Raw genomic sequence first — 24949 nt, 5'->3', positions numbered from 1 at the left:
ATCCACAGTCATCTCACCACAGAGTACTGTCTAGTTACACCACAGATGCATTCTGGGATAGGAGAAAAACACACTGGGTTGTTTGTATTTCTTTAAACCAATCACGATGGTCTTGGGCTAGGACTAAACTCTGGACGCAGCATAATTGTAGGGCCTATGGATAATTTCTTTTGCAAAAATAGAAAAACAGTTCACTCAGTTAACGTTTTGTCGTGTTTTTTTGTTTGTTTGTCAATCAATCAATTAGAGTAGAACTTTGGAGCTTTTCTTCTAACGAGATGTATTCACGGACGTTCAGACATCTGTGGATCCAGTACGTTTCTCAGCTTCTTTCTACGGTCTGAGTGTTTTATGACGATATTTTATACAAAACATGCTTTTTCAAACCTGGCGGCAGGTTTTTGGGTAATTAATAGTAGCTTGATATTAGCTTAAACCATTCATAATGGATGTTTAGCCTTCTTGTGCAACACTATTAAAGTCATAGGATTTCATAAAAAAAAATCACAAAAAATGTCAGAATTATAGTGTTACTTTTAATGATGAACTAAATGCATTTCAGTACAAATAATATACAATATTAGTTGATATATAAGTTATACAATATGAACATATGCCGCTGCCACTGGTAACTTAAAGTAACTGAGTCAGTTACTTTGAGTTTGTAGTTACTTTGCAGATTAACATTCATAATACAAAATACAATCAACACATACATGATGATGTAATAAATGTATTTGCTTAAGATGACCAAAGCTTTCAGGTGATTTATAAAAGAATATTAATGTAAAAGTAAAAGAACAACAAACAGATGTGGTAACATAAATACATAATAAATAAAGACATAAATAAATAAATAAATAGAAAATAAATACATACATAAATAAATACATAAATAAATACATAAATAAATAGAAAATAAATACATACATAAATAAATACATAAATAAATAAATAGAAAATAAATATATAAATACATAAATAAATAAATAAATAAATACATAAATACATATTTAAATAAATACATAAATAAATAAATAAATAAATAGAAAATAAATACATAAATACATACATAAATAAATACATAAATAAATACATAAATAAATAGAAAATAAATATATAAATACATAAATAAATAAATAAATAGAAAATAAATACATAAATAAATACATAAATAAATAGAAAATAAATACATAAATAAATAAATAAATAAATAGAAAATAAATACATAAATAAATAGAAAATAAATACATAAATACATAAATAAATAAATAAATAGAAAATAAATACATAAATAAATAAATAGAAAATAAATACATAAATACATACATAAATAAATAGAAAATAAATAAATAAATACATAAATAAATAAATAGAAAATAAATACATCAATACATACATAAATAAATACATGTATACATACATACATAAACACATAAACATGTCTTTAGCAACGAGTCCTCAAAACCATGCGAGGATGAAGGTCGTTTGTTCCTCCCTTGTGTGTGTGTGTGTGTGTCGGTCTGTCTGTGTGTGTCTGTGTGTGTGTGTGAGTGTGTGTGTGTCTGTCTGTCTGTCTGTGTGTGTGTGTGTGTGTGTGTGTGTGTGTTTGTGTGTCTGTCTGTGTGTGTGTGTGTGTGTGTGTGTGTGTGTGTGTGTGTCTCTGTCTGTCTGTCTGTCTGTCTGTGTGTGTGTGTGTCTCTGTGTGTCTGTCTGTGCGTGTGTGTCTGTGTGTGTCTGTCTGTCTGTCTGTCTGTGTGTGTGTGTGTGTGTGTGTGTGTGTGTGTGTGTGTGTGTGTGTGTGTGTGTGTGTGTGTGTGTGTGTGTGTGTGTGTGTGTGTGTGTCTCTGTGTGTCTGTCTGTGCGTGTGTGTCTGTGTGTGTGTGTGTGTGTGTGTGTGTGTGTGTGTGTGTGTGTGTGTGTGTGTGTGTGTGTGTGTGTGTGTGTGTGTGTGTGTGTGTGTGTGTGTGTGTGTGTGTGTGTGTGTGTGTGTGTGTGTGTGTGTGTGTGTGTGTGTGTGTGTGTGTGTGTGTGTGTGTGATCAGCTGTGAGGAGCTTAAAGTGACCGTGAAGAGATTTAAACTCTGATCCTATTTTCGCAGCACGCAACCACAGGGTGTATATAAAGATAGACGACATGACTCCACTTCCTTACAACTCTTACACTGACTTCTTCCGTACGTTATTACACTATAATCTACTTCTGCATACTTTAAGCTACAGAAACCATTCAAAATGTTATATCATATCAAAATGTTTAGCTCTTTAAGGCTCTTTCTATGACTTTTACTTGTTTCTCTTACACCTTTTAAAGTATTTTTTTTTACAATGAAACCCTTATTTACTTATAATCACTTTCTTAGCAGAGCGGAGGATATGCTCCAGTCTTCCCTTGTCCCCGGCAGTGGCAGCAGCGTACCAGATGGTGATGGAGCAGGTGAGGATGGACTCAATGATGGCCGTGTAGAAGTCACCAGAGGCTGGTTTTAGAACGTAAGAGACGTCTCCTGTTTCAACAGCCAATAGAGAAGTCAGCTGGTCAAGTCTCCATATTCTTATAAATATAACACTGATAGGCTATATATATATATATACATTTTATTCATTTATCTTTTTCACAACACGAAGCAAAAAGTATCTGTAGTATCACATTATGAGAAATAGATGTCACTGTGGTTTAAGCTTGGAAACTGTATGTACGCTAGTAACACTAGAACAGCCAGCCTGTCAGCCACGGTTGTACTCGCAGTGAATAAACCAATGGCAGAGAGAACATACTATAGTAGATATTTAAATATTTAGATATTTATATAGATAACTAAACTTAATGTGTTTTGTCCATCTGCCCCTAGTGGGTGCTTGTTATGGGGGGGGGGTCAGATTCATAGACACCCTCCTGTATGTAATATCAATTAGCTGCATGTTTCTAATTAATGCTCTTTTATTCATTTCAGTTTCTGTTGCGCCTACTTCTGGAGACATTCAGCAGCATGTCCCCTGCAAAACTGGAGTGGACAGTTCATGCATGCCCCCTGCAAAACTGGAGTGGAGATGTCTAGATCTTAGTGATGATCTCTTCTATGGAGCAGATGACATTTTCATCACCAACACACCAGATGCCACCCAAGTCTTTGAAGACTCCCTTCCACTCTCACTGACGGCACCAGGGCCTTCCCTCCATGCACTCATTTCTGTGACTAATGAGCCCTCCATGTCCCTGCCTGAGCTTATCCATGTCAACGCACCAGACCCACAACTTCCACCAGCTGCCCCAGCCTCAGCCCCAGAGATGACAACCCCTCAACCCTTGTCTGTCCAGGACCTTGTCCCAAGCTGTGAGGCCACAGCAACATCAGCTCCTGCTCCTCTTCCAGAGCCCATCAGAAGACCACCATTGAGGGCCCCATGTGGAGTCAAGTGTCGGCGAAAATGCTCTGCCAAATTTTCAGAGGACCACCGAAGGAAGATATGGCGGGATTTCTGGGACCTTACATACAAAGAAAAGAGAGCCTTTGTATTTCATTGTGTCAGCCAGGTCACAAAGGCAAATGTCTGTGCAAACCCAAGTAGGCGAAGCAGGTCTTTCATTTATAGGCTGAAAGATGCAGGCGGAAACCCACAGCAAGTATGCAAACTCTTCTTCCTTTCTACACTAGGCTATTATCCAACAAATGATAGCATAGTCCTGTCAGTGATGGGCAAAGAACTAACATCAGCCCTAGCCCCACCTGCTGACCAGAGAGGGAGACATGAGCCTGCAAACAAGCTCGACCTGGAACCCTTGTATGCTCATATCGAGTCTTTCAATCCGACCGTCAGCCTCTACAGGAGGGAGCATGCACCCTACCGCCGGTATCTCCCCAGTGACATCAGCATCAAGCTGATGTTTGCTGACTACTTGGAGAAAGGCCACCAGTGCAGCTATGAAACCTATCGAAAAGCAGTGAGGTCTAAGAACATCAGTTTTGCCAAACTCGGAGAGGAGTGCGAAAGCTGTTTGCTGCAGGACCAGCACACAAGTAGAAGGAAGCCCCGGAAAACTCTCCGCAGTGTGAGAAGTGGAAAGAACATAAGGCCAAAGCTGTTGAAACCAGGCTACACTATCATGCCGATGTAGATCGAGACTGGCCCGATAGTACATCAGTCAGTGTACACCTGCAGAAAGTTATAATGCTTCCTAGAAGGTGTGAAATCTTGAATTCTTTGAGCCTGGTCACACTTTCATGAGTGCTGACAGTGTGCATCATGGCGTGGAACAAGAGATGAAATGCAGACCAGGAGGAGTGGTGTATGATTTTGAGGATTTCTTGTCAGTTGTCAAAAACTCAAATTCTATATTAAGTAGTCTACGTTGCTGGCATCACTACAGTCCCGTATACCGTAATTTGGCAGTATATTTGGAATAATAAACAACCTAGGCTAAAATACTCCACCCTTCAACGTACCTCAAACACGGGAGGCCTGGCCCTCGCCAACCTCAAAGTGTATCACAGAGCCTTTCAGCTACGGGCCCTGATGCCCTGTTTACACCAACATGGTTATTTAGAAAAACGGAGACATTTCCTTTATTTGTGTCCTTCGTTTACACGCAAACGGAGAATTCTCCTCTGAAAACAAGTCTTTCTAAAAACTCCAGCCAGAGAGGAGATTTTTGAATTCTTCGTTTGCACGTTTGCATGTAAACTGAGACAAACTGAGACGCTTCTCGTTACACTGCCACCTACAGGTTGGGCATGCTCTTTACGGCATTGACGGCATATATGGGTACATGTAAACACAGCCTCCCTATCGCCCCTTCTCTGCAGCTCTTAGTTATGCTGTTATAGTCTAGACTACCGGGGTACCTCCTTGGACACACTGAGCTCCTCTCTCCTCTCTCTTTCCGTCTGTGTGTATTTGTGTCACAGAAATGCTTGTTACTAACATAGCTCCGGGGAGCTTATAAGGAGTCCTTATGTTCTTTTTCCGCCCAGCATCATCATCTTGGATCATGATGGCACCTACATCATGGTGGCAGCAGTCGCTGTGGTCCTGCCCTACGCCCTGCTGTGCCCTATTACACCCTGCTACGTCCTGCTGTGCCCTATTACCCTGCTACGCCCTGCTGTGCCCTATTACCCCCTGCTGTGCCCTATTACACCCTGCTACGCCCTGCTGTGCCCTATTACACCCTGCTACGTCCTGCTGTGCCCTATTACCCCCTGCTGTGCCCTATTACACCCTGTATCTGTCACCTGCCTGTACACCCTGCTACGCCTGCTGCAGCCCTATTACACGCTGCGCCTACAGCTCCTGATTACCCTCCCATGCCCTATCTACACTCCTGCTACGTCCTGCTGTGCCCTATTACACCCGCTCTAAGAGACCCTATGCCCTAGCTACGCCCTGCTGTGCCCTATTACACCCCTGCTACGCCCTGCTGTGCCCTATTACACCCTGCTACGCACTGCAATGCCTGGCTTCAACTTGCTATGTCTGGCCAACGCCCTGTTACGCCCTGTTACGCCCTGCTGTGCTCTACGACACCATGAACTATTATAACTATTACGATATCTTTATTGTGACTATTATTGCCATTGTTCATCATACCTCCAACCAGCACCGTCAGACACCGCCTACCAAGAGCCTGGGTCTGTCCCGTCAGACACCCCCTACCAAGAGCCTGGGTCTGTCCCATCAGACACCGCCTACCAAGAGCCTGGGTCTGTCCCATCAGACACCGCCTACCAAGAGCCTGGGTCTGTCCCATCAGACACCACCTACCAAGAGCCTGGGTCTGTCCCATCAGACACCACCTACCAAGAGCCTGGGTCTGTCCCATCAGACACCACCTACCAAGAGCCTGGGTCTGTCCCGTCAGAAACCACCTACCAAGAGCCTGGGTCTGTCCCAGGTTTCTTCCTAAAAGGGAGTTTTTCCTCGCCACTGTCGCACTAAATGCTCTTGGGGGAATCACTGGAACTGTTGGGTCCTTGTAAATGATAGAGTGTGGTCTAGACTGACTCTATCTGTAAAGTGTCCTGAGATAATTCCTGTTATGATTTGACACTATAAATAAAACTGAATTGAATTGAATGTAAACAAACACTTTTCTGAAAACTGACAGCTGTGCACAATGTTTATTTATTTGAAAACGGAGAGGTTGAAATGTCCGTTTATGAAAATAGCCGGCCACGTGTAAACGTAGCCTCAGAGTGTGATGGACCCCTCATCTACAGTCCCATGGAGAGAAATACAGCAAAACCTCACTGGAAGTCTAAGAATGCAAGACCTCGCCTTTGCAGGTGTGTGTCCAAAAAAGTGTGCTAGCCTATGGCTCTAGCACAGGTATCAGTCCTAATGACCTCATCATCACAGGTATCAGTCCTGATGACCTCATCAGCACAGGTATCAGTCCTGATGACCTCAGCATCACAGGTATCAGTCCTAATGACCTCATCATCACAGGTATCAGTCCTAATGACCTCATCATCACAGGTATCAGTCCTGATGACCTCAGCAGCACAGGTATCAGTCCTAATGACCTCATCATCACAGGTATCAGTCCTAATGACCTCAGCATCACAGGTATCAGTCCTAATGACCTCAGCATCACAGGTATCAGTCCTAATGACCTCATCATCACAGGTATCAGTCCTAATGACCTCATCATCACAGGTATCAGTCCTGATGACCTCAGCATCACAGGTATCAGTCCTAATGACCTCAGGTATCAGTCCTATGACCTCAGTCGTATCAGTCCTAATGACCTCATCATCACAGGTATCAGTCCTGATGACCTCAGCAGCACAGGTATCAGTCCTAATGACCTCAGCAGCACAGGTATCAGTCCTAATGACCTCATCATCACAGGTATCAGTCCTAATGACCTCATCATCACAGGTATCAGTCCTAATGACCTCAGCATCACAGGTATCAGTCCTAATGACCTCAGGTATCAGTCCTAATGACCTCAGCATCACAGGTATCAGTCCTAATGACCTCATCATCACAGGTATCAGTCCTGATGACCTCAGCATCACAGGTATCAGTCCTAATGACCTCAGCATCACAGGTATCAGTCCTGATGACCTCAGCATCACAGGTATCAGTCCTAATGACCTCAGCATCACAGGTATCAGTCCTGATGACCTCAGCATCACAGGTATCAGTCCTAATGACCTCAGCATCACAGGTGTCAGTCCTGATGACCTCAGCAGCACAAGAACTAGAGGAGAGTGACTAGACAAGGTGGGATTTCTGTTTTTTGGTTTTGTTTTCCTTGAGACTACAGAGGGTGGGGGGTGGGAGACACACACACACACACACACACACGCACGCACACACACGCACACAGAGACACACACAGACACACACACACAGAGACACACACACACACACACACACACGCACAGAGACACACACAAACACACACACACATGCACGCACAGAAACACACACACACAGACACACAGAGACACACACACACACACACACACAAGCACACACTCTCACACACACACACACACACACACACACACACACACACACAGACACACACACACACACACGCACACACACACACAGAGAGACACACACACAATACAAAAGCAACAAAACTTTGGTAAGAAAAGAGTGTGTTGGCTCCTACATTTCCCATCATGCACCTCTTCCCTCTGTGCTGCTGATTCTCCACCAGATGGAGACAAATCTCTTTAAACTGATTTTCATCAGCGTTCAACCTTTATATAATAATATATAATGATATAATAATAATAATGTATATATATATATATATACACACATTATAATATATAATGAATAAAGAGACAGTAAGTCTATGTCTCCTCTGACAGACAGCTTTGTTTTTATAAAGTAGATTTAAATATTGGACACATCCAGGAAAACAATTAATAAATAATAAATGTGAAAAGTCCATTCATAAAGATTGTGGTTTGGGATGAATATATCTGAGCACACTGTCCAAACGTGTGTTGCTAATAAAGTTAGTTTAAATAATGAGTTGAAGTTCCTTTAGCTGCCAGCAGAGGGCGCCACAGGCCCAGATACACACCAGCAGGACTTATATACACAAGTACTCAGAAAATACTCAGAACTCTGGTTCTGTAGGAGTCGTGATGACCTCACAGGTTTATTAATAAGGTTAATTTGTTCTGTATGCCTCCCAGCCTGTCCACCTACTATAGGCCTACTGTACGTTGTGTATCTGATGTAATGCTGCATGTCATGTGTTCTGTGTATTTTGGGTTGTATTTGACTGTAATGATTTGTATAAATAAATAAAAAACTATCTACAGGAAGTAGATCTGACATTTAATATCATAAACTACTAGAATAATAACAATGAGAAGTATACTACTGAACATACATACATATATATATATATATATATATATATATATATATATAATTTATTTATATATAAAAAATATATATATAAAAATATATATATATAAAAAATATATATATAAAAATATATATAAAAATATATATATATATATAAATATATATATATATAAATAAAAATATAAATATATATAAATATATAAATATAAATAAATAAATAAATAAATATATATATATATATTTAGGTGATCTTACCTGCTGTGTTTTATTCAGCGTCTGTTGATCAGCCGGAGAGAAAGAAGCTTAAAAACATAAACATCAGATACATATACATACAGGAAGGGGCGGGGCTTACATACAGGAAGGGGCGGGGCTTCTCTGTAGAGGATCTTTGAGTGAAGACAGAGGAAAGTTGTTTTAAAGGTTTATTACAAAACTCAACAAAACATTTCAACTGTTTATTTCTAAACAAACACGATACGACGAACAACAACCTGAAAACAAACAGACACAAACCGCCCGAAAACTCCCACAACTAAACCCCCAAATCACACCAGGCGCTCTGGCTCGGGCCGCACGCCGCACGCCGGGAGCCGAGCGTTTAACCTTCTAACCAGAACCGCTCAACGGGCCGGACAGGAAGTGGAAGAACTGGAGTCGGGCTGGAAGGGAAGCAGCTGCTCGAAACATGGAGAAAGTCGCCGTGTGAACTCACGGTGAACTAGCGGCTGACGTGTGGTGGTGATAATTGTCCTGTCGGTAACCTTGGTAACACATAGAGCTATATAAAACAGTTTGAGCTGCAGAATGGATAGTAATAACAGATATTAATGTTTATTAATACCTTATTAGCTCTATTAATACATCTATTAACAGATGTGTGTCTGACTCCCACAGTTCATGCACGTGGGCCAGTTTTATTCTGAATAATGTGAAGATTATTATATAAAGTCAATTTCAAAATAAAAGCTTCTGGACTGTGGGAGGGAACTTGCAGCTGTTGGATCCTTCAAAATAAAAGCTTCTGGACTTCTTGTTTCGGTGGCTAGATGGGAAACAGCTACGGGCGGAAGTTACGCTAAATCTCCCAAAATCTACTAGAATATAATAATATTTAAACATTTTCACCCAGGAAACAGGCGTTGGTTCCTCGGGAAGGTTTGAATCCCAACAACCATCTTTTTCTAAACTTAGCTGCTGTTTTGGATAGAAAAAGCCGACTCTTTTCCTCATATTTTCTGACTTTATTCTGAAAATATTCCAACTTTTTCCTCACATTTTGCGTCTTTCTTCTCCTAATTTAAGCACAAACTTCCGCCCTGAAGAAGTAGCTTCGCTCAGAGGACGCACACGTTACACCTCTGAACAAAAGTCTGAATAATTTCAGAGTAAAGGTCGTAATATTACAAGAAATAAAAGAGGACGCACAAGTTACAACTTGGTTTGGTGTGAACACTGAAGGTAACCTCTGTGTTGTCCTTCAAAAGTCTAAATTGGCACTTTTTAAAAATATTTTTGATGCTATTTTTCCAGTAACACCAACTTATCACCAATACTTCCACACGTATTTTTGGAATTCATGGTCAATAAGTCTCAGATTAGACTAGATTAGACCTAATGTTGAAATGATGAATGATTTTGAACGTATGTTGAGAATCAAAGACTCAAAGTTTAGGTTTTAATCCATTTACATTTTTTTTAATACCCAAAATATCAATGAAGATCGTGATCAAGTACTTGCAACTGTACTTCATTTTTTTGAGTAATTTGGTTAAAAAGAAACCCGTATTTCTGATATAGACGTTTTGCGAGCTGAGGACAACATGAGGGTTAACCGGGAGAGTCCGTGGTCGCTGGAACGCAGACGCACCGGGAGAGTCCGTGGTCGCTGGAACACAACGCAGACGCACCGGGAGAGTCCGTGGTCGCCAGAACGCAGACGCACCGGGAGAGTCCGTGGTCGCCAGAACGTAGCGCACTGGGAGAGTCCGTGGTCGCCAGAACGCAGACGCACCGGGAGAGTCCGTGGTCGCTGGAACACAACGCAGACGCACTGGGAGAGTCCGTGGTCGCTGGAACACAACGCAGACGCACTGGGAGAGTCCGTGGTCGCCGGAACGCAGACGCACCGGGAGAGTCCGTGGTCGCCAGAACGCAGACGCATCGGGAGAGTCCGTGGTCGCCGGAACGCAGACGCATCGGGAGAGTCCGTGGTCGCCGGAACGCAGACGCACCGGGAGAGTCCGTGGTCGCTGGAGCATGAGCGCACCGGGAGAGTCCGTGGTCGCCAGAGCATGAGCGCACCGGGAGAGTCCGTGGTCGCCGGGCATGAGACGCACCGGGAGAGTCCGTGGTCGCTGGAACACAACGCAGACGCACCGGGAGAGTCCGTGGTCGCTGGAACGCAGACGCACCGGGAGAGTCCGTGGTCGCCGGAACGCAGACGCACCGGGAGAGTCCGTGGTCGCTGGAACACACGCAGCGCACCGGGAGAGTCCGTGGTCGCCGAGCAGACGCAGAGCGCACCGGGAGAGTCCGTGGTCGCGGAACACAACGCAGACGCACTGGGAGAGTCCGTGGTCGCCGGAACGCAGACGCATCGGGAGAGTCCGTGGTCGCCGGAACGCAGACGCATCGGGAGAGTCCGTGGTCGCTGGAACACAACGCAGACGCACCGGGAGAGTCCGTGGTCGCCGGAACACAACGCAACACAGACGCATCGGGAGAGTCCGTGGTCGCCGGAACGCAGACGCAGACGCATCGGGAGAGTCCGTGGTCGCCGGAGCATGACGCACCGGGAGAGTCCGTGGTCGCGGAACACAACGCAGGCGCACCGGGAGAGTCCGTGGTCGCTGGAACGACAAGCGCAGAGCGCACCGGGAGAGTCCGTGGTCGCTGGGCATGACGCACCGGGAGAGTCCCGTGGTCGCTGGAGCACGACGCACGGGAGAGTCCGTGGTCGCCGGAACGCACGAGCGCACCGGGAGAGTCCGTGGTCGCTGGAACGCAGACGCACCGGGAGAGTCCGTGGTCGCTGGAACGCAGAGCGCACCGGGAGAGTCCGTGGTCGCTGGAGCATGACGCACCGGGAGAGTCCGTGGTCGCTGGAACACAACACAGACGCATCGGGAGAGTCCGTGGTCGCTGGAACACAGACGCACCGGGAGAGTCCGTGGTCGCTGGAACACAACGCAGACGCACCGGGAGAGTCCGTGGTCGCTGGAACGCAGACGCACCGGGAGAGTCCGTGGTCGCTGGAACGCAGACGCAGACGCACCGGGAGAGTCCGTGGTCGCTGGAACGCATGAGCGCACCGGGAGAGTCCGTGGTCGCCAGAGCATGAGCGCACCGGGAGAGTCCGTGGTCGCCGGAGCGCGAGCATCGGGAGAGTCCGTGGTCGCGACGCGGCCCCGAGAGTCCGTGGTCGCTGGAACGCAGACGCACCGGGAGAGTCCGTGGTCGCTGGAACGCGCAGACGCACGGGAGAGTCCGTGGTCGCCGGAACGCATGACGCACCGGGAGAGTCCGTGGTCGCTGGAACACAGACGCACCGGGAGAGTCCGTGGTCGCCGGAACGCAGACGCAGACGCACCGGGAGAGTCCGTGGTCGCCGGAACGCAGACGCAGACGCACCGGGAGAGTCCGTGGTCGCTGGAACGCAGACGCACCGGGAGAGTCCGTGGTCGCTGGAACACAACGCAGACGCACCGGGAGAAATCTGGGGGTGAAAACAACTAAACCAGGAAGAAGAAGAGGAGGAAGAGGAGGAGGAGGAGGAGGAGGAGGAAGAGGAGGAGGAGGAGGAGGAAGAGGAGGAGCTTGTTTGTTTCTACGGAGTGGGAAGTGCGACTGTACACACAGTTATAAATATTTCACCATTAAATTAAAGTCAAATCCAATTCACACAGTAAAATGTTATTCACAAACTCAAAGCGTCAGCCGCGGCCAGACGGCTCGACGGGGGGTGAGGATGGGACTGGGGGGGGGGTCATCCTCCACGTCCAACAGGAAATTAAAAAAAAAATCGTAGTAGTATCCACTCGTAGTATCTTTTTTTCGTCCAAAACGTCGTCGTTTATATATTTTTTTGACCGATGAAGTGCTTGAGTTTCTGTGTCATTTGGAGGCTTTTACTTTGAAAATCTGCTGATGTCGGAGGCGTTTCCTGTGCTGCTCGATGCTGAACGATGAAGGCGGTGGCATTGCTACGGGAACGTTTTTTTTTTGTTTGTTTTTTTTAAACCTTGTGAGTCACATTTAAATATTTATATTTACATATTACAACATTGTTCCAAATTTTCATAAATAAGTAAATAAGTGCAGTTTCCTCTCTCGCCTCGCACACCGCGCAAAAACTACAAATATGGCCGACGGGCTGCGTGTTACAGTCTTCATGCAAACGTTAGTGTGGAGGAACATTTTAACCTTTTATTAAAAAATACCAAAGCTATAAACACAGTCAGCCAATCAAATCGCAGTGCCGTCAGAACGCCAGCCAATCAGAGCACAGTGCCTTCAGAACGACAGCCAATCAGAGCACAGTGCCTTCAGAACGACAGCCAATCAGAGCACAGTGCCTTCAGAACGACAGCCAATCAGAGCACAGTGCCTTCAGAACGACAGCCAATCAGAGCACAGTGCCTTTCAGAACGACAGCCAATCAGAATCACTCAGGAGAGAAAACTAAACGTGAAGATGAACTGATCCGTACGGAGGTTTATTAACTAATAATACAATTATTACATATTAATAATAACTAATTAAAAAAGTTAAATAAAATAAAAAATGGTTCTCACCTGAAAAACTAAAAATTAAAATCCTTAAGAAGATCAGAAGAGACCGAGAGCCAAAATAAATTATCACTTTGTGACATAAATAATAATTATCCCACAATGCTCTGCTGTCAGAGGCCAGGGCCCGCCAGCAGCCGTCTGCACAGGTGGCTGATGGGAAATGGAGTGTAGAGAGAGGGAGCAGCGTCCGTGTGCAATCTGGGCACGTTCAATGCCAACACGTTTTTAAATCATTTAAACTGAAACTTTGGGTGCCACACAGGTGGCTGCTGATTGGATAACAGCTCTGACACACAGGTGGCTGCTGATTGGATAACAGCTCTGACACACAGGTGGCTGCTGATTGGATAACAGCTCTGACACACAGGTCGCTGCTGATTGGATAACAGCTCTGACACACAGGTCGCTGCTGATTGGATAACAGCTCTGACACGCCAAATGAGAGAAAACAAACCTCAGTGAGAGCAAACGTGGTTAGAGTATGAAACAGAGCACGCCGGTTGAGTGTTTAGAGATTGGACGGGCTGCGGAAAGACGTGGCCAGTGGCAGGGGGCGGGGCCAGTGGCCGGGGGGGCAGGGGGCCAGTGGCCAGGGGGGGGCCTTTAAATCTAATCCCATCCTTAAGAGCAAGAAGCTAACGTTGAGTTCTGACCGACCGTTTAGGGCCGATCTGCAGCTATCTACACCAGAGAAACAACCAGGTCCAGTTCACACTGAGCCAACTGGTCCAGAACCTGTCCCCAACTGGTCCAGAACCTGTCCCCAATTGGCCCAGAACCTGTCCCCAATTGGCCCAGAACCTGTCCCAACTAGTCCAGAACCTGTCCCCAACTGGCCCAGAACCTGTCCCCAACTGGTCCAGAAACTGATCCAGAACCTGTCCCCAACTGGTCCAGAACTTTTTCCAAATTAAGCGTCTCCAGAAGTCTTTAAACCAGTTTAAAACCAGTCAGAGCTGATCCATAAACCGGTCCAAACCCGTTCCCGAGCCGGGCGTCACTCCGAGTCAGACTCCAGCGGCGCGGTCTCGTCCAGGATGACTCTCTTCCGGCGCTTGGCGGCCGCGGCCCGTGCGCGCTGCTCCTCCTCCATGTGCGCCTTCTTGTGGCGAGAGAAGCTGGACGAGTGCATGAAGGTCTTGCTGCAGGCGCCGCAGGTGTACGTCTTGGTTTTGGCGCCGCTGGCACCGGTGGCGGGGAGTCCGGTTTTGATGTGAAGGTGCTGCGGCAGCTTTCCCCGCACGCCATCGGCCGCCGCGGCCCTGTGCGTCTGCTGGTGGCGTGCGAGGCTGGAGGCGTGGCTGAAGCGTTTCCCGCACTGGCTGCAGCAGTAGCGCCCGCTGCTGCTACCTGCGGTGGCTGAGCCTGTGGCGCCCGTTGAGCCTGTGGCGCCCGCTGAGCCCGCGCCCTCCTCCTCCTCCTCACACGGGGCGGAGCTGCGTTTAACAGCGCGTGCGGCTCGGCGCCGGTTCTTCTTGCAGAGCGTGTAGAAGTTGGGCTTGTCGCGGGAGCAGAGCTTGAGGCGGATTTTGAGGTCTGAGGAGCTCTCGGCGAGGTTTTCCTTGCCTGGCGTGTAGCTGTCCAGCAGCTGCTTCACGTGCGTCACCTGATGCTTCGACAGCTGCGTGGACGTCCGGAAGGTCATGTCGCACTGCGGGCACGCGTAGAACTTATCGGCGCCCGGGCTCTGGATGATAGCGCCCGCGCCCACGTGCCGCTGCTGCTGCTGGCGCTGGCGCTTGGTCTTCTTGTTCTTGGCGCCGGCCTTCAGCGAGTGGCGCAGGGCGGCCATGTTGGCGCCCAGCGCGGCGTCTTTGGGGAGGCTCTTCCCTTTCTTGTGGATGAGGCGATGGCGAGACAGGCTGGAGCTGTGGTTGAACTCCTTCCCGCAGATGTTGCAGGGATGGATCCTCCTCTTCCCGTGGAGCCGTAGGTGACTGCCCAGCATCCTGACACACACACACACACACACACAGAAGAACATTTCCAGAATAAACATGTTTTGTTATGCAGTAACAGAACTTCATGTGTAGGATCAGATCTGCATCGTTAAGCCTTTTCACAGTACACGGTACATGTACTCGTACCGGAGTATAACGGTACATGTACTCGTACCGGAGTATAACGGTACATGACCTCGACTATCGTTGCTACGAGACAAATGAGAGCAATAACCAAATACGCCACACTTTCGCTGCATAAATTGCAGATTTCTGCGCAAAATATGCTGGGCTTGCATGATGTCATTTCCCGCATTTTCGTTGCTAAAAAGTCCCAAATATCTTATCAGAAAGATGAAAAATGTTGTGTTTACTTCACACAAGAGCAGCTGTTTCCCCTGCTGCCATGAGAACGTTATGAAGTGATGTAATTACTTCATAACGTCTTGGGAGCTCCTGTCTTCATAATCTCTCTTTTATAAGCGTTGTAAGCTAATCAGCGGTCAGCGCTAGCGTCTTCCAAGCTCCAAACACATCAGATTAGCATGAAAACATGTCCCAGAGAGAGACAGGGTGGCTACACATCTGTTAATAACCCCTCGGTTCGTTTAGCGCCAGCATTGTCCTTTGTAAGAATTGTCATTATTTCCAAGCAATGCTGTGCTGAGTTAGCTAGCTAGCTAACATTAGCGTGTTCTTGCCTCAGAGCTAATGTAGCTAGCTAGCTAACATTAGCGTGTTCTTGCCTCAGAGCTAATGTAGCTAGCTAGCTAACATTAGCGTGTTCTTGCCTCAGAGCTAATGTAGCTAGCTAGGTGTTTCTGGTAATCATGTGGACATGTAGTTGTGAATGCCCCCCACCCCACTGAACTTCGCTCAGTGTGTGTGAGTCTGTCTGTGTGTGTGTGTGTGTGTGTGTGTGTGTGTGTGTGTGTGTGTGTGTGTGTGTGTGTGTCTCAAGAGTCCTGAAGAAGCTCCCGCTGATACGGCCTCATCCCAAAGTTTTAACACAGACTTCAACAGCTGACTGGATCCGCCAACAGCTGAGTTTCCTGCGTGAAACCGACTGCCCCCCCCCCTGAAGACGGAGGATGCAGTCTATGGCCGGCGGTGCAAGAAGGTGAGCAGGAATAAACTCGTACATCTTTGGCAGCATAAAAGATCTAAAGCGATCCTCAAGTCATCCTCAATGATAGTGAGCATCCTGATCCTGCACCCTGGCCTGATGACATTACAATCATACAGACTTACTACGATAAAAAATGCCTAAATCAAAGGCGTAACGAAGATCTCCCACCCCCACCCTGGTACCTGAACGTGCCGCCACCTAATCCAATCCTCACTTTACATTTGAAGAGGTAGCGACTGTTTTAAATAGCCTTCCCAACAACAAAGCCAGTGGCAAGGATGGCGTGACATACGAGACCCTTGAAGCCACACAGTCATGTCAGATTTTAACAACAAGTCTTGAAAATAAGAGAGTACCAGATTCCTGGAAAGGAGCATTAGTACATCGTATTCCAAAAAAAACAACATCCCTGAAGACCCATCAACATGGAGGGATATGTCCTCCTCCCAACCATCTACAAGGTATTCATGAAATGCATACTGGCTGGAGTCCTCCCTTGGCTGGTGGAGGCTGACATATTATCCACCAAGCAAAAGGCATATATCAACAGGCAAGGTATGAATGAGCGTGTGTTCTGCCTAAAAACAGGAATTGATGACTTTAAGCACGAGTCCTGCAGATTGCACTTAGTCTTTTTAGACTTTAAGAGACGCATTTGGGACTCCACCGCACGTCATGATCGGATCACTAGAGGAAATACAACTACCTCAAGTGTTCATTGACATAGTGAAAGATGAGTACAGAGACTCCTTTATTGACGTAATCTGTGGAAAACAGCTTACTCACCCAACATCACTTCAAATAGGCATTAAGACTGGCTGTCCCTGGAGCGCAGGTCATTTTATTAACCATTAACCAATGGTTAAAATGGATGTCAGTGTGCCCCCCCTCGTGCCATCTCCCCTAACCCAGTACAGGACTATGCCAATGATGTCCAGATAGCCTCCAGAGATGAGAGTATGATTACAAACATGCTCGCCAGGACAGATTCCTTTCTTGAATGGTCAGGTCTGGAGATTAAGGAGACAAAACGTGCTGTTCTGTACCAGAGGAGGAGTGGAGGGAATCAATGGTATCATTCATAGTTCACAATAGCATCAAAACACATACGTGTATATTCTCTTCATGAGACACACAGCTGCCTTGGACACAAAATCAACATTGCAGGAGAATGGAAGGAGCAAGTAAACACCATCTCGTCTGAGTTTACGTCCAGGTTGACCCACTGCCTCTGACTATGACGTTGGAGGCTATCAGACCGGTAGAACTGGAACTAGAAGTACATCAGTTCTCCAACACTCACACCCAGCAGAATGTCCTGAGTGAAATGAATAACAAAATAGTGAGCTTAGTGCGAAAATTGTTTGGACTCTATACACACAGCACCCGTGACATCATCCTTCTCCCCCAGTGGGAAGGGGGACTGGGGGTACCAAACAGAGAGGATCTACACCAGCATGTGGATTTCCCATCTTCTAAACATGCTGAACAGTGACGACAAAGATGTTAGGGAGCTGGCTCGATCCTCCCTGTTTCTGGACCTAAGAAGACGCAAGGTCCCATTGGTCAGGGAGTCAGATCTCCACTTCCCATTGGCCAGGGAGTCGGATCCCCACTTCCCATTGGCCAGGGAGTAGGATCCCCACTTCCCATTGGCCAGGGAGTAGGATCCCCACTTCCCATTGGCCAGGGAGTCGGATCCCCACTTCCCATTGGCCAGGGAGTCGGATCCCCACTCAGATCCCCACTTCCCATTGGCCAGGGAGTCGGATCCCCACTTCCCATTGGCCAGGGAGTCAGATCCCCACTTCCCATTGGCCAGGGAGTCGGATCCCCACTCAGATCCCCACTTCCCATTGGCCAGGGAGTCGGATCCCCACTTCCCATTGGCCAGGGAGTAGGATCCCCACTTCCCATTGGCCAGGGAGTAGGATCCCCACTTCCTAGGATTCAAAAGGAAAACTTGATACCCACTCTTCTGGTTTTGGGGTCTGGTCGGGCTGGCCAGATCTGAATGACCTCTGCATCAGAACATGAGTGTCACTGTAGTGGGTGCGGTCTGACTCGGGGACTGTGATGGTCTCAGAGGACATTATAACTGACCCTGTCACTGTTGTCAAGGCAACAGCCACATATGGTGGTCACAGCCACCTGCTAACACCTGCAGGTTACTTACACCAACATCAACATCAACAACACTGGACCAGACTGACTCTTCAGGGAAAACTTGCATGTCTTCCCTTTGCTGATCAGTCTGCGTCTCACTCTCTCCTCAAGAACACTGGACTCAGTGAGGACATGCTCTCATTCACAGTGAAAGCCAGATTACTAGTCCTCCCCACCAGACTCAACCTCTCTATCTGGGTTCCAGTAAGTCAGGTCCCTCACTGCCTGCATCACCTCAGAGCAGATCACTGAAGCACTGTCACACATCCTGAGTGGTTGCCATGCCTACAGAGGAATGTATACAGCACGTCATGACCTCATAGTGACAGACATCTCACACCACCTCCCTCTCTCAGTCAGAATGTACAACACTCTCAGTAGTAACCCTAGTAGTAGTAGTACTAACTCTAGTAGTAGTAGTAGTAGTAGTGACCTCATAGTGACAGACATCTCACACCACCTCCCTCTCTCAGTCAGAATGTACAACACTCTCAGGTAAACCATCCCTGTTCCAGCCCTGCAGTAGTAACCCTAGTAGTAGTAGTAGTAGTAGTAGTAGTAGTAGTAGTAGTCGTCTAGTAGTAGTAGTAGTAGTAACCCTAGTAGTAGTAGTACTAACTCTAGTAGTAGTAGTAGTAGTAGTAGTAGTAGTGACCTCATAGTGACAGACATCTCACACCACCTCCCTCTCTCAGTCAGAATGTACAACACTCTCAGGTAAACCATCCCTGTTCCAGCCCTGCAGTAGTAACCCTAGTAGTAGTAGTAGTAGTAGTAGTAGTAGTACTAACTCTAGTAGTAGTAGTAGTAGTAGTGGTAGTAGTAACTCTAGTAGTAGTAGTAGTAGTAGTAGTAGTAGTAACTCTAGTAGCAGTAGTAACTCTAGTAGTAGTACTAGTAGTACTAGTAGTAGTAGTAGTAGTAGTAACTCTAGTACTTTCTTGCACCTGGTCACCAATACAGCAGATGTAGTTATGATCAATGAGGAGTCCAGTGAGGTGCAGATGTTGAGGGAGGCTGCAGCTTTGATTCCAGCATGGAGGAGTCTTTCTACACCAGGGTAGTTAAATACCAGCCAGTCCTAAACACCCTCTCAGAGCTGGGCTATAGGTACACGATACTAGTTTTTATATTTGGTATCCTAGGAAACACACACAGGTTGGTAGTGAGAGGGCTGCAACAACTTGGGATGGCCAGAAAGAGGCTAAACAGCTGGCAAAGTACTGTGTCATATCTGCTGTTACTGGCAGCCGCCACATATGGTGGAGACGCTGCTACTTCTACCCTTAAGAAGTGAGTATTGTGCTACTTATACCCTTAAGACCTGAGTATTGTGCTACTTATACCCTTAAGACCTGAGTATTGTGCTACTTCTACCCTTAAGACCTGAGTATTGTGCTATGTATACCCTTAAGACCTGAGTATTGTGCTACTTATACCCTTAAGACCTGAGTATTGTGCTACTTATACCCTTAAGACCTGAGTATTGTGCTATGTATACCCTTAAGACCTGAGTATTGTGCTACTTCTACCCTTAAGACCTGAGTATTGTGCTACTTCTACCCTTAAGACCTGAGTATTGTGCTACTTATACCCTTAAGACCTGAGTATTGTGCTACTTATACCCTTAAGACCTGAGTATTGTGCTACTTCTACCCTTAAGACCTGAGTATTGTGCTACTGTATACCCTTAAGACCTGAGTATTGTGCTACTGTATACCCTTAAGACCTGAGTATTGTGCTACTGTATACCCTTAAGACCTGAGTATTGTGCTATGTATACCCTTAAGACCTGAGTATTGTGCTACTTATACCCTTAAGACCTGAGTATTGTGCTACTTATACCCTTAAGACCTGAGTATTGTGCTACTTCTACCCTTAAGACCTGAGTATTGTGCTACTTCTACCCTTAAGACCTGAGTATTGTGCTATGTATACCCTTAAGACCTGAGTATTGTGCTATGTATACCCTTAAGACCTGAGTATTGTGCTACTTATACCCTTAAGACCTGAGTATTGTGCTATGTATACCCTTAAGACCTGAGTATTGTGCTACTTCTACCCTTAAGACCTGAGTATTGTGCTACTTATACCCTTAAGACCTGAGTATTGCGCTACTTCTACCCTTAAGACCTGAGTATTGTGCTACTTATACCCTTAAGACCTGAGTATTGTGCTTGTTAAGTGATATTGTGAGACCTGCTGTGTCACTGGTCCGTGAGTTTGTGTATTTATTGTACTGCATCGGTAATATTTGTGTCCCTGTACTATTTTACTTCATGTGGACATAAATGATTAAAGTGTGTGTGTCTCTGTGTGTGTGTGTGTGTGTGTGTGTGTGTGTGTGTGTGTGTGTGTGTGTGTGTGTGTGTGTGTGTGTGTGTGTGTGCTGTGTGTGTGTGTGTGTGTCTCTGTGTGTGTGTGTGTGTGTGTGTGTGTGTGTGTGTGTGTGTGTGTGTGTCTCTGTGTGTGTGTGTGTGTGTCTCTGTGTGTGTGTGTGTGTGTGTGTGTGTCTCTGTGTGTGTGTGTGTGTGTGTGTCTCTGTGTGTGTGTGTGTGTGTGTGTCTCTGTGTGTGTGTGTGTGTGTGTGTGTGTGTGTGTGTGTCTCTGTGTGTGTGTGTGTGTCTGTGTGTGTGTGTGTGTGTGTGTGTGTGTGTGTGTGTGTGTGTGTGTGTGTGTGTGTGTGTGTGTGTGTGTGTGTGTGTGTGTGTGTGTTGTGTGTCTCTGTGTGTGTGTGTGTGTGTGTGTGTGTGTGTCTGTGTGTGTGTGTGTGTGTGTGTGTGTGTGTGTCTCTGTGTGTGTGTGTGTGTGTGTGTGTGTGTGTCTCTGTGTGTGTGTGTGTCTGTGTGTGTGTGTGTGTGTGTGTGTCTCTGTGTGTGTGTGTGTGTGTGTGTGTGTCTCTGTGTGTGTGTGTGTGTGTGTGTCTGTGTGTGTGTGTGTGTGTGTGTGTGTGTGTGTGTGTGTGTGTGTGTGTGTGTGTGTGTGTGTGTGTGTGTGTGTGTGTGTGTGTGTGTGTGTGTGTGTGTGTGTGTGTGTGTGTCTCCAGAAACTGAACCCACCTGCTTCCTTTGAAACTCATGCCGCAGTGCGGGCAGGTGTAGCGGGCCTCCTGGTGCGCTGGCTCCAGCGCCCGTTTGGCGGGGGCTGGAGCCCCGATGCTCTTGGCGGCGTGCGTCTGCTGGTGGCGGTACAGGCTGGAGGCGTGGCTGTAGCTCTTCCCGCAGTAGCTGCAGCGGTACTGCCGCCCGTCCGCCTCAAACTCGCCGGGCTCCGAGTCCCCGTCCCCGTCCCCGTCGGCGTCCAGCTGGCTGCCGCCGGCCTCCACAAGCACCTCGCCCTCCTCGTCCGTGTCCTCGCCGTCGTCGTCCGAGTCGGTCTTGATCTCCACGCTCTGCTCCGTGACCTCACAGGGGAACACCTCCTCGTACGGAGCGAAGAAGGCCTCGTCCGTCTCCATCTTCAGCTCGCCGCCCCCGCCGCCGTCCTCACCGCTGCTCTTCACGCACGAGATAGTGAACTTGGAGCCGACCTCGGCCCACTTCACCACGTACTCGATGGGCTGCGTGTCCAGCTCCACCGTGATGAAGTCAGCACCTAGCGCGTCGGGCTCAGACACGGCCAGCTCCGTCTCAGAGTCCTCCATCCTCACCCAGGACCAGGACCAGAACCAGAGACTAGAACCACAGGACCAGAACTGCAGGACCAGAGACTAGAACCACAGGACCAGAACTGCAGGACTGCAGGACCAGAGACCAGAACCACAGGACCACAAATGCAGGACCAGAGACCAGAACCACAGGACCAGGACCAGAACTGCAGGACCAGAGACCAGAACCACAGGACCAGGACCAGAACTGCAGGAGTGCAGGACTGCAGGACCAGAGACCAGGACCACAGGACCAGGACCCCGGAGGAGACGCTACAGCCCTGAGGGAGAGGACAGGCCTTCATTAACACATCTAGAATAATTCTGGTGATGTCGTAATTTCAACATTTTGTTTTTCAGTTTTCTCGATTTTATTAAAAAAAAATTGTAAATTTTTTCGATGTTTTTTTTCACTTTTTTTAAACAACTTTGTGCGATGGTTTTAATGGTTTTAATGGTTTTGGTGGTTTTAATGTTTTTGGTGGTTTTAATGTTTTTGGTGGTTTTAATGTTTTTGGTGGTTTTGATGGTTTTGATGTTTTTGATGGTTTTAATGGTTTTTTTTGTCATTTTTTAAAAAATTTTAACAGACCTGTCATCGCGAGGCGGCCGCGTGTCATCGCGAGGCGGCCGCGTGTCATACGTAAGTACCAGAAGTACATGCCACTTAAAAATCTCCGTCTCTTTTTTGGTCATTTTATTCAGCGTTTCCTGCGTTTGTGTCACTTTTCTGACAGGAGGGGTAAATATAACCCCAACCCGAGAGGGACAGGAGACTTAGAAGTATACAGAATATATACAAGTACACAGAAAGAAGATACAGGATCTAGTACGTGTACTCTGTCAGTGCTGAGTCACCCAATCCTCATTTGCATAAAGTAGAATCCAGCCAACTTTATGCAAATGAGGAGCGGCCAGCTCGGGTCGCCGCCTCTCAAAAACTCACGAAAATCTTCAAAAGTGAGCGTTGTCGATCTGAAATGAAGACAGACTCAGCAGATTAATATGTCTTTACAAACACGTTTGAGTGAACTGGTTTCCTAAAATAAGAGCGTGTATTCCAAACGAGCGACCATGTTGAGACGCGTTGTCCAATCAGGTGCAGCCATGGTGGTTGTAGGAGGGCGGAGCCTGCTTTCTTTGCTCGTCATTGGTCAGTGAAGAGAAACTGGTGATGAGGTCACTAGCAGTTAATAGTTAGTAGTTATCAGAAAACACACACACACACACACACACACACACACAGAGATGTGCACGCACGCACGACACACACACACAGATGTGCACGCACGCACGACACACACACACACACACAGAGACACACAGATGTGCACGCACGCACGCACGCACGACACACACACACACACAAACACACACACACACACACACACAGATGTGCACGCACAACACACACACACAAATTATCATTATTGTGAGACTAAATGAATAAAAGATGTAACGTGGGGATGGATCCGCGCTGACCAAATAAGGTAAACACTCGGTGATGTCACTCTGACCTCATCAACACTACATTTTAATATTTATAAATGGGCGAATATGAGCTAAACACATATCTGTGCTTTCAAACAGCAGGCTGCTCTGCGACACTTTCATTTCTTTAGTTTAACCGAGCGAGACCGCCCCGCCGAACTCCGTTCAAAAATCTGTCATTTTTAGAATCCCCCAGTTTGCCGGGAGTCCTGCAGCTGACAGAGGGGCCTTAGCTTTCCAGCGACCCGTTATCTCACTCTTCAGTCTAGGATGCGTTAACAAAACGAGCAAACTACTACTTACATTTAATAACTTTCATTTAATATCAACATATTTGACAGATTTTCTCATTACTGCCGCGATTACTTCCCACTCAATATCCCGCCGAGGGCGGATGCTGGCAGCGCAACCATTATTAAAAGGTGACGTTTTGTTCATATTTAGAGCTGAATCGTAAAGATAACTGAATGCCGAACTTATTACAAGATGCTTTCGTTTCTTAAAATGTCTTAAATCGTTTTTAAAATGATGTTCTGTGTTGTTACGCGAGGAGGTTGTTAAATAGCGGAGTTTTTGAGTGGAGTTCGGGCCGGGGCTCGGCCGTGAGGAAGCAGAGGAGGGACTTTTTCTTCCCTGAATGTAAACTGTCAAAATAAAAGAGCAAATGGCGGAATAAACGACTGTTGGCGATGAAACGTGTCGGGATTCGGTTACTCACCGGTGTTTCGGCGGCTGCACAGCGGCATAAACGTTAAAATATTACCGGTGGAGACGGTCACAATAAACAGGAAGCAGGGGACGTGGACACAAAGCATTGTGGGAAAAGGATTAAATGGTTGCGAAGAAAGGAAGTACCGTGGATTGTCCTTCAAAATAAAACATAACCGTAAAATGGAAAAAATATAGAAAAATAAATATTTAATTTAATTAAAGTAAACGCTGAAATAAAAAATATCATATAAAATAATATCATATAAAATAATGTCAAAAAATAAAAGAAAAGACTTAACATGAAAAATATATTAAAATGCTCAAAAAGCCAAAAACTAGATATTTAGTCTGACATGTGACGTAATATTAATAATTATTATTATAACTTTTAACAAAATGTAAATTGTAAATGGAATTATATTATTTTTATTTTTCAGAGATATTGAGTCAAAATGTTGGTTTACTGTTCCATAATCTGGCTCAACATCCCATAATTATAGAGAGGAGAGCAGCTTCCGGTCACCGCAGCAGCGTCACCGGGTCTCCATTTAGGACTTTTTTAACCCGTTTTACACACACACACACACACACACACACACACACACACACACACACACACACACACACACACACACACACACACACACACACACACACACACACACACACACACACATACAGAGACACACACACACACACACACACACACACACACACACACACATAC

The 24949-nt window shown here is 46.4% G+C and overlaps 1 protein-coding gene across 3 annotated transcripts; it reads right to left on the bottom strand.

Annotated features, from left to right (window-relative positions):
* Positions 1 to 13708: 13708 nt before the first annotated feature.
* Positions 13709 to 24322, bottom strand: LOC144512035 (uncharacterized). 3 transcript variants are annotated; one of them, XM_078242573.1, is made up of 3 exons: positions 24230 to 24322; positions 21434 to 22319; positions 13709 to 15088 (listed from the first exon to the last, which is right to left on the bottom strand). In XM_078242573.1, exons 2-3 carry the CDS (start codon positions 22015 to 22017, stop codon positions 14137 to 14139), a joined length of 1536 nt encoding a protein of 511 aa, XP_078098699.1. In that variant the 5' UTR covers positions 22018 to 22319; positions 24230 to 24322; the 3' UTR covers positions 13709 to 14136. The 3 variants fall into 3 exon arrangements, with proteins under 3 accessions (XP_078098699.1, XP_078098698.1, XP_078098700.1); XM_078242572.1 differs by having other exon boundaries at positions 21434 to 22301; XM_078242574.1 differs by having other exon boundaries at positions 21434 to 22293.
* Positions 24323 to 24949: the final 627 nt, after the last annotated feature.

This window comes from Sander vitreus, chromosome 23, assembly GCF_031162955.1.
Source record: "Sander vitreus isolate 19-12246 chromosome 23, sanVit1, whole genome shotgun sequence".
NCBI classification, from domain to species: Eukaryota; Metazoa; Chordata; class Actinopteri; order Perciformes; family Percidae; genus Sander; species Sander vitreus.
The sequence above is the reverse complement of the archived record's forward strand: the minus strand, read 5'-3'. Positions and strand labels throughout refer to the sequence as shown.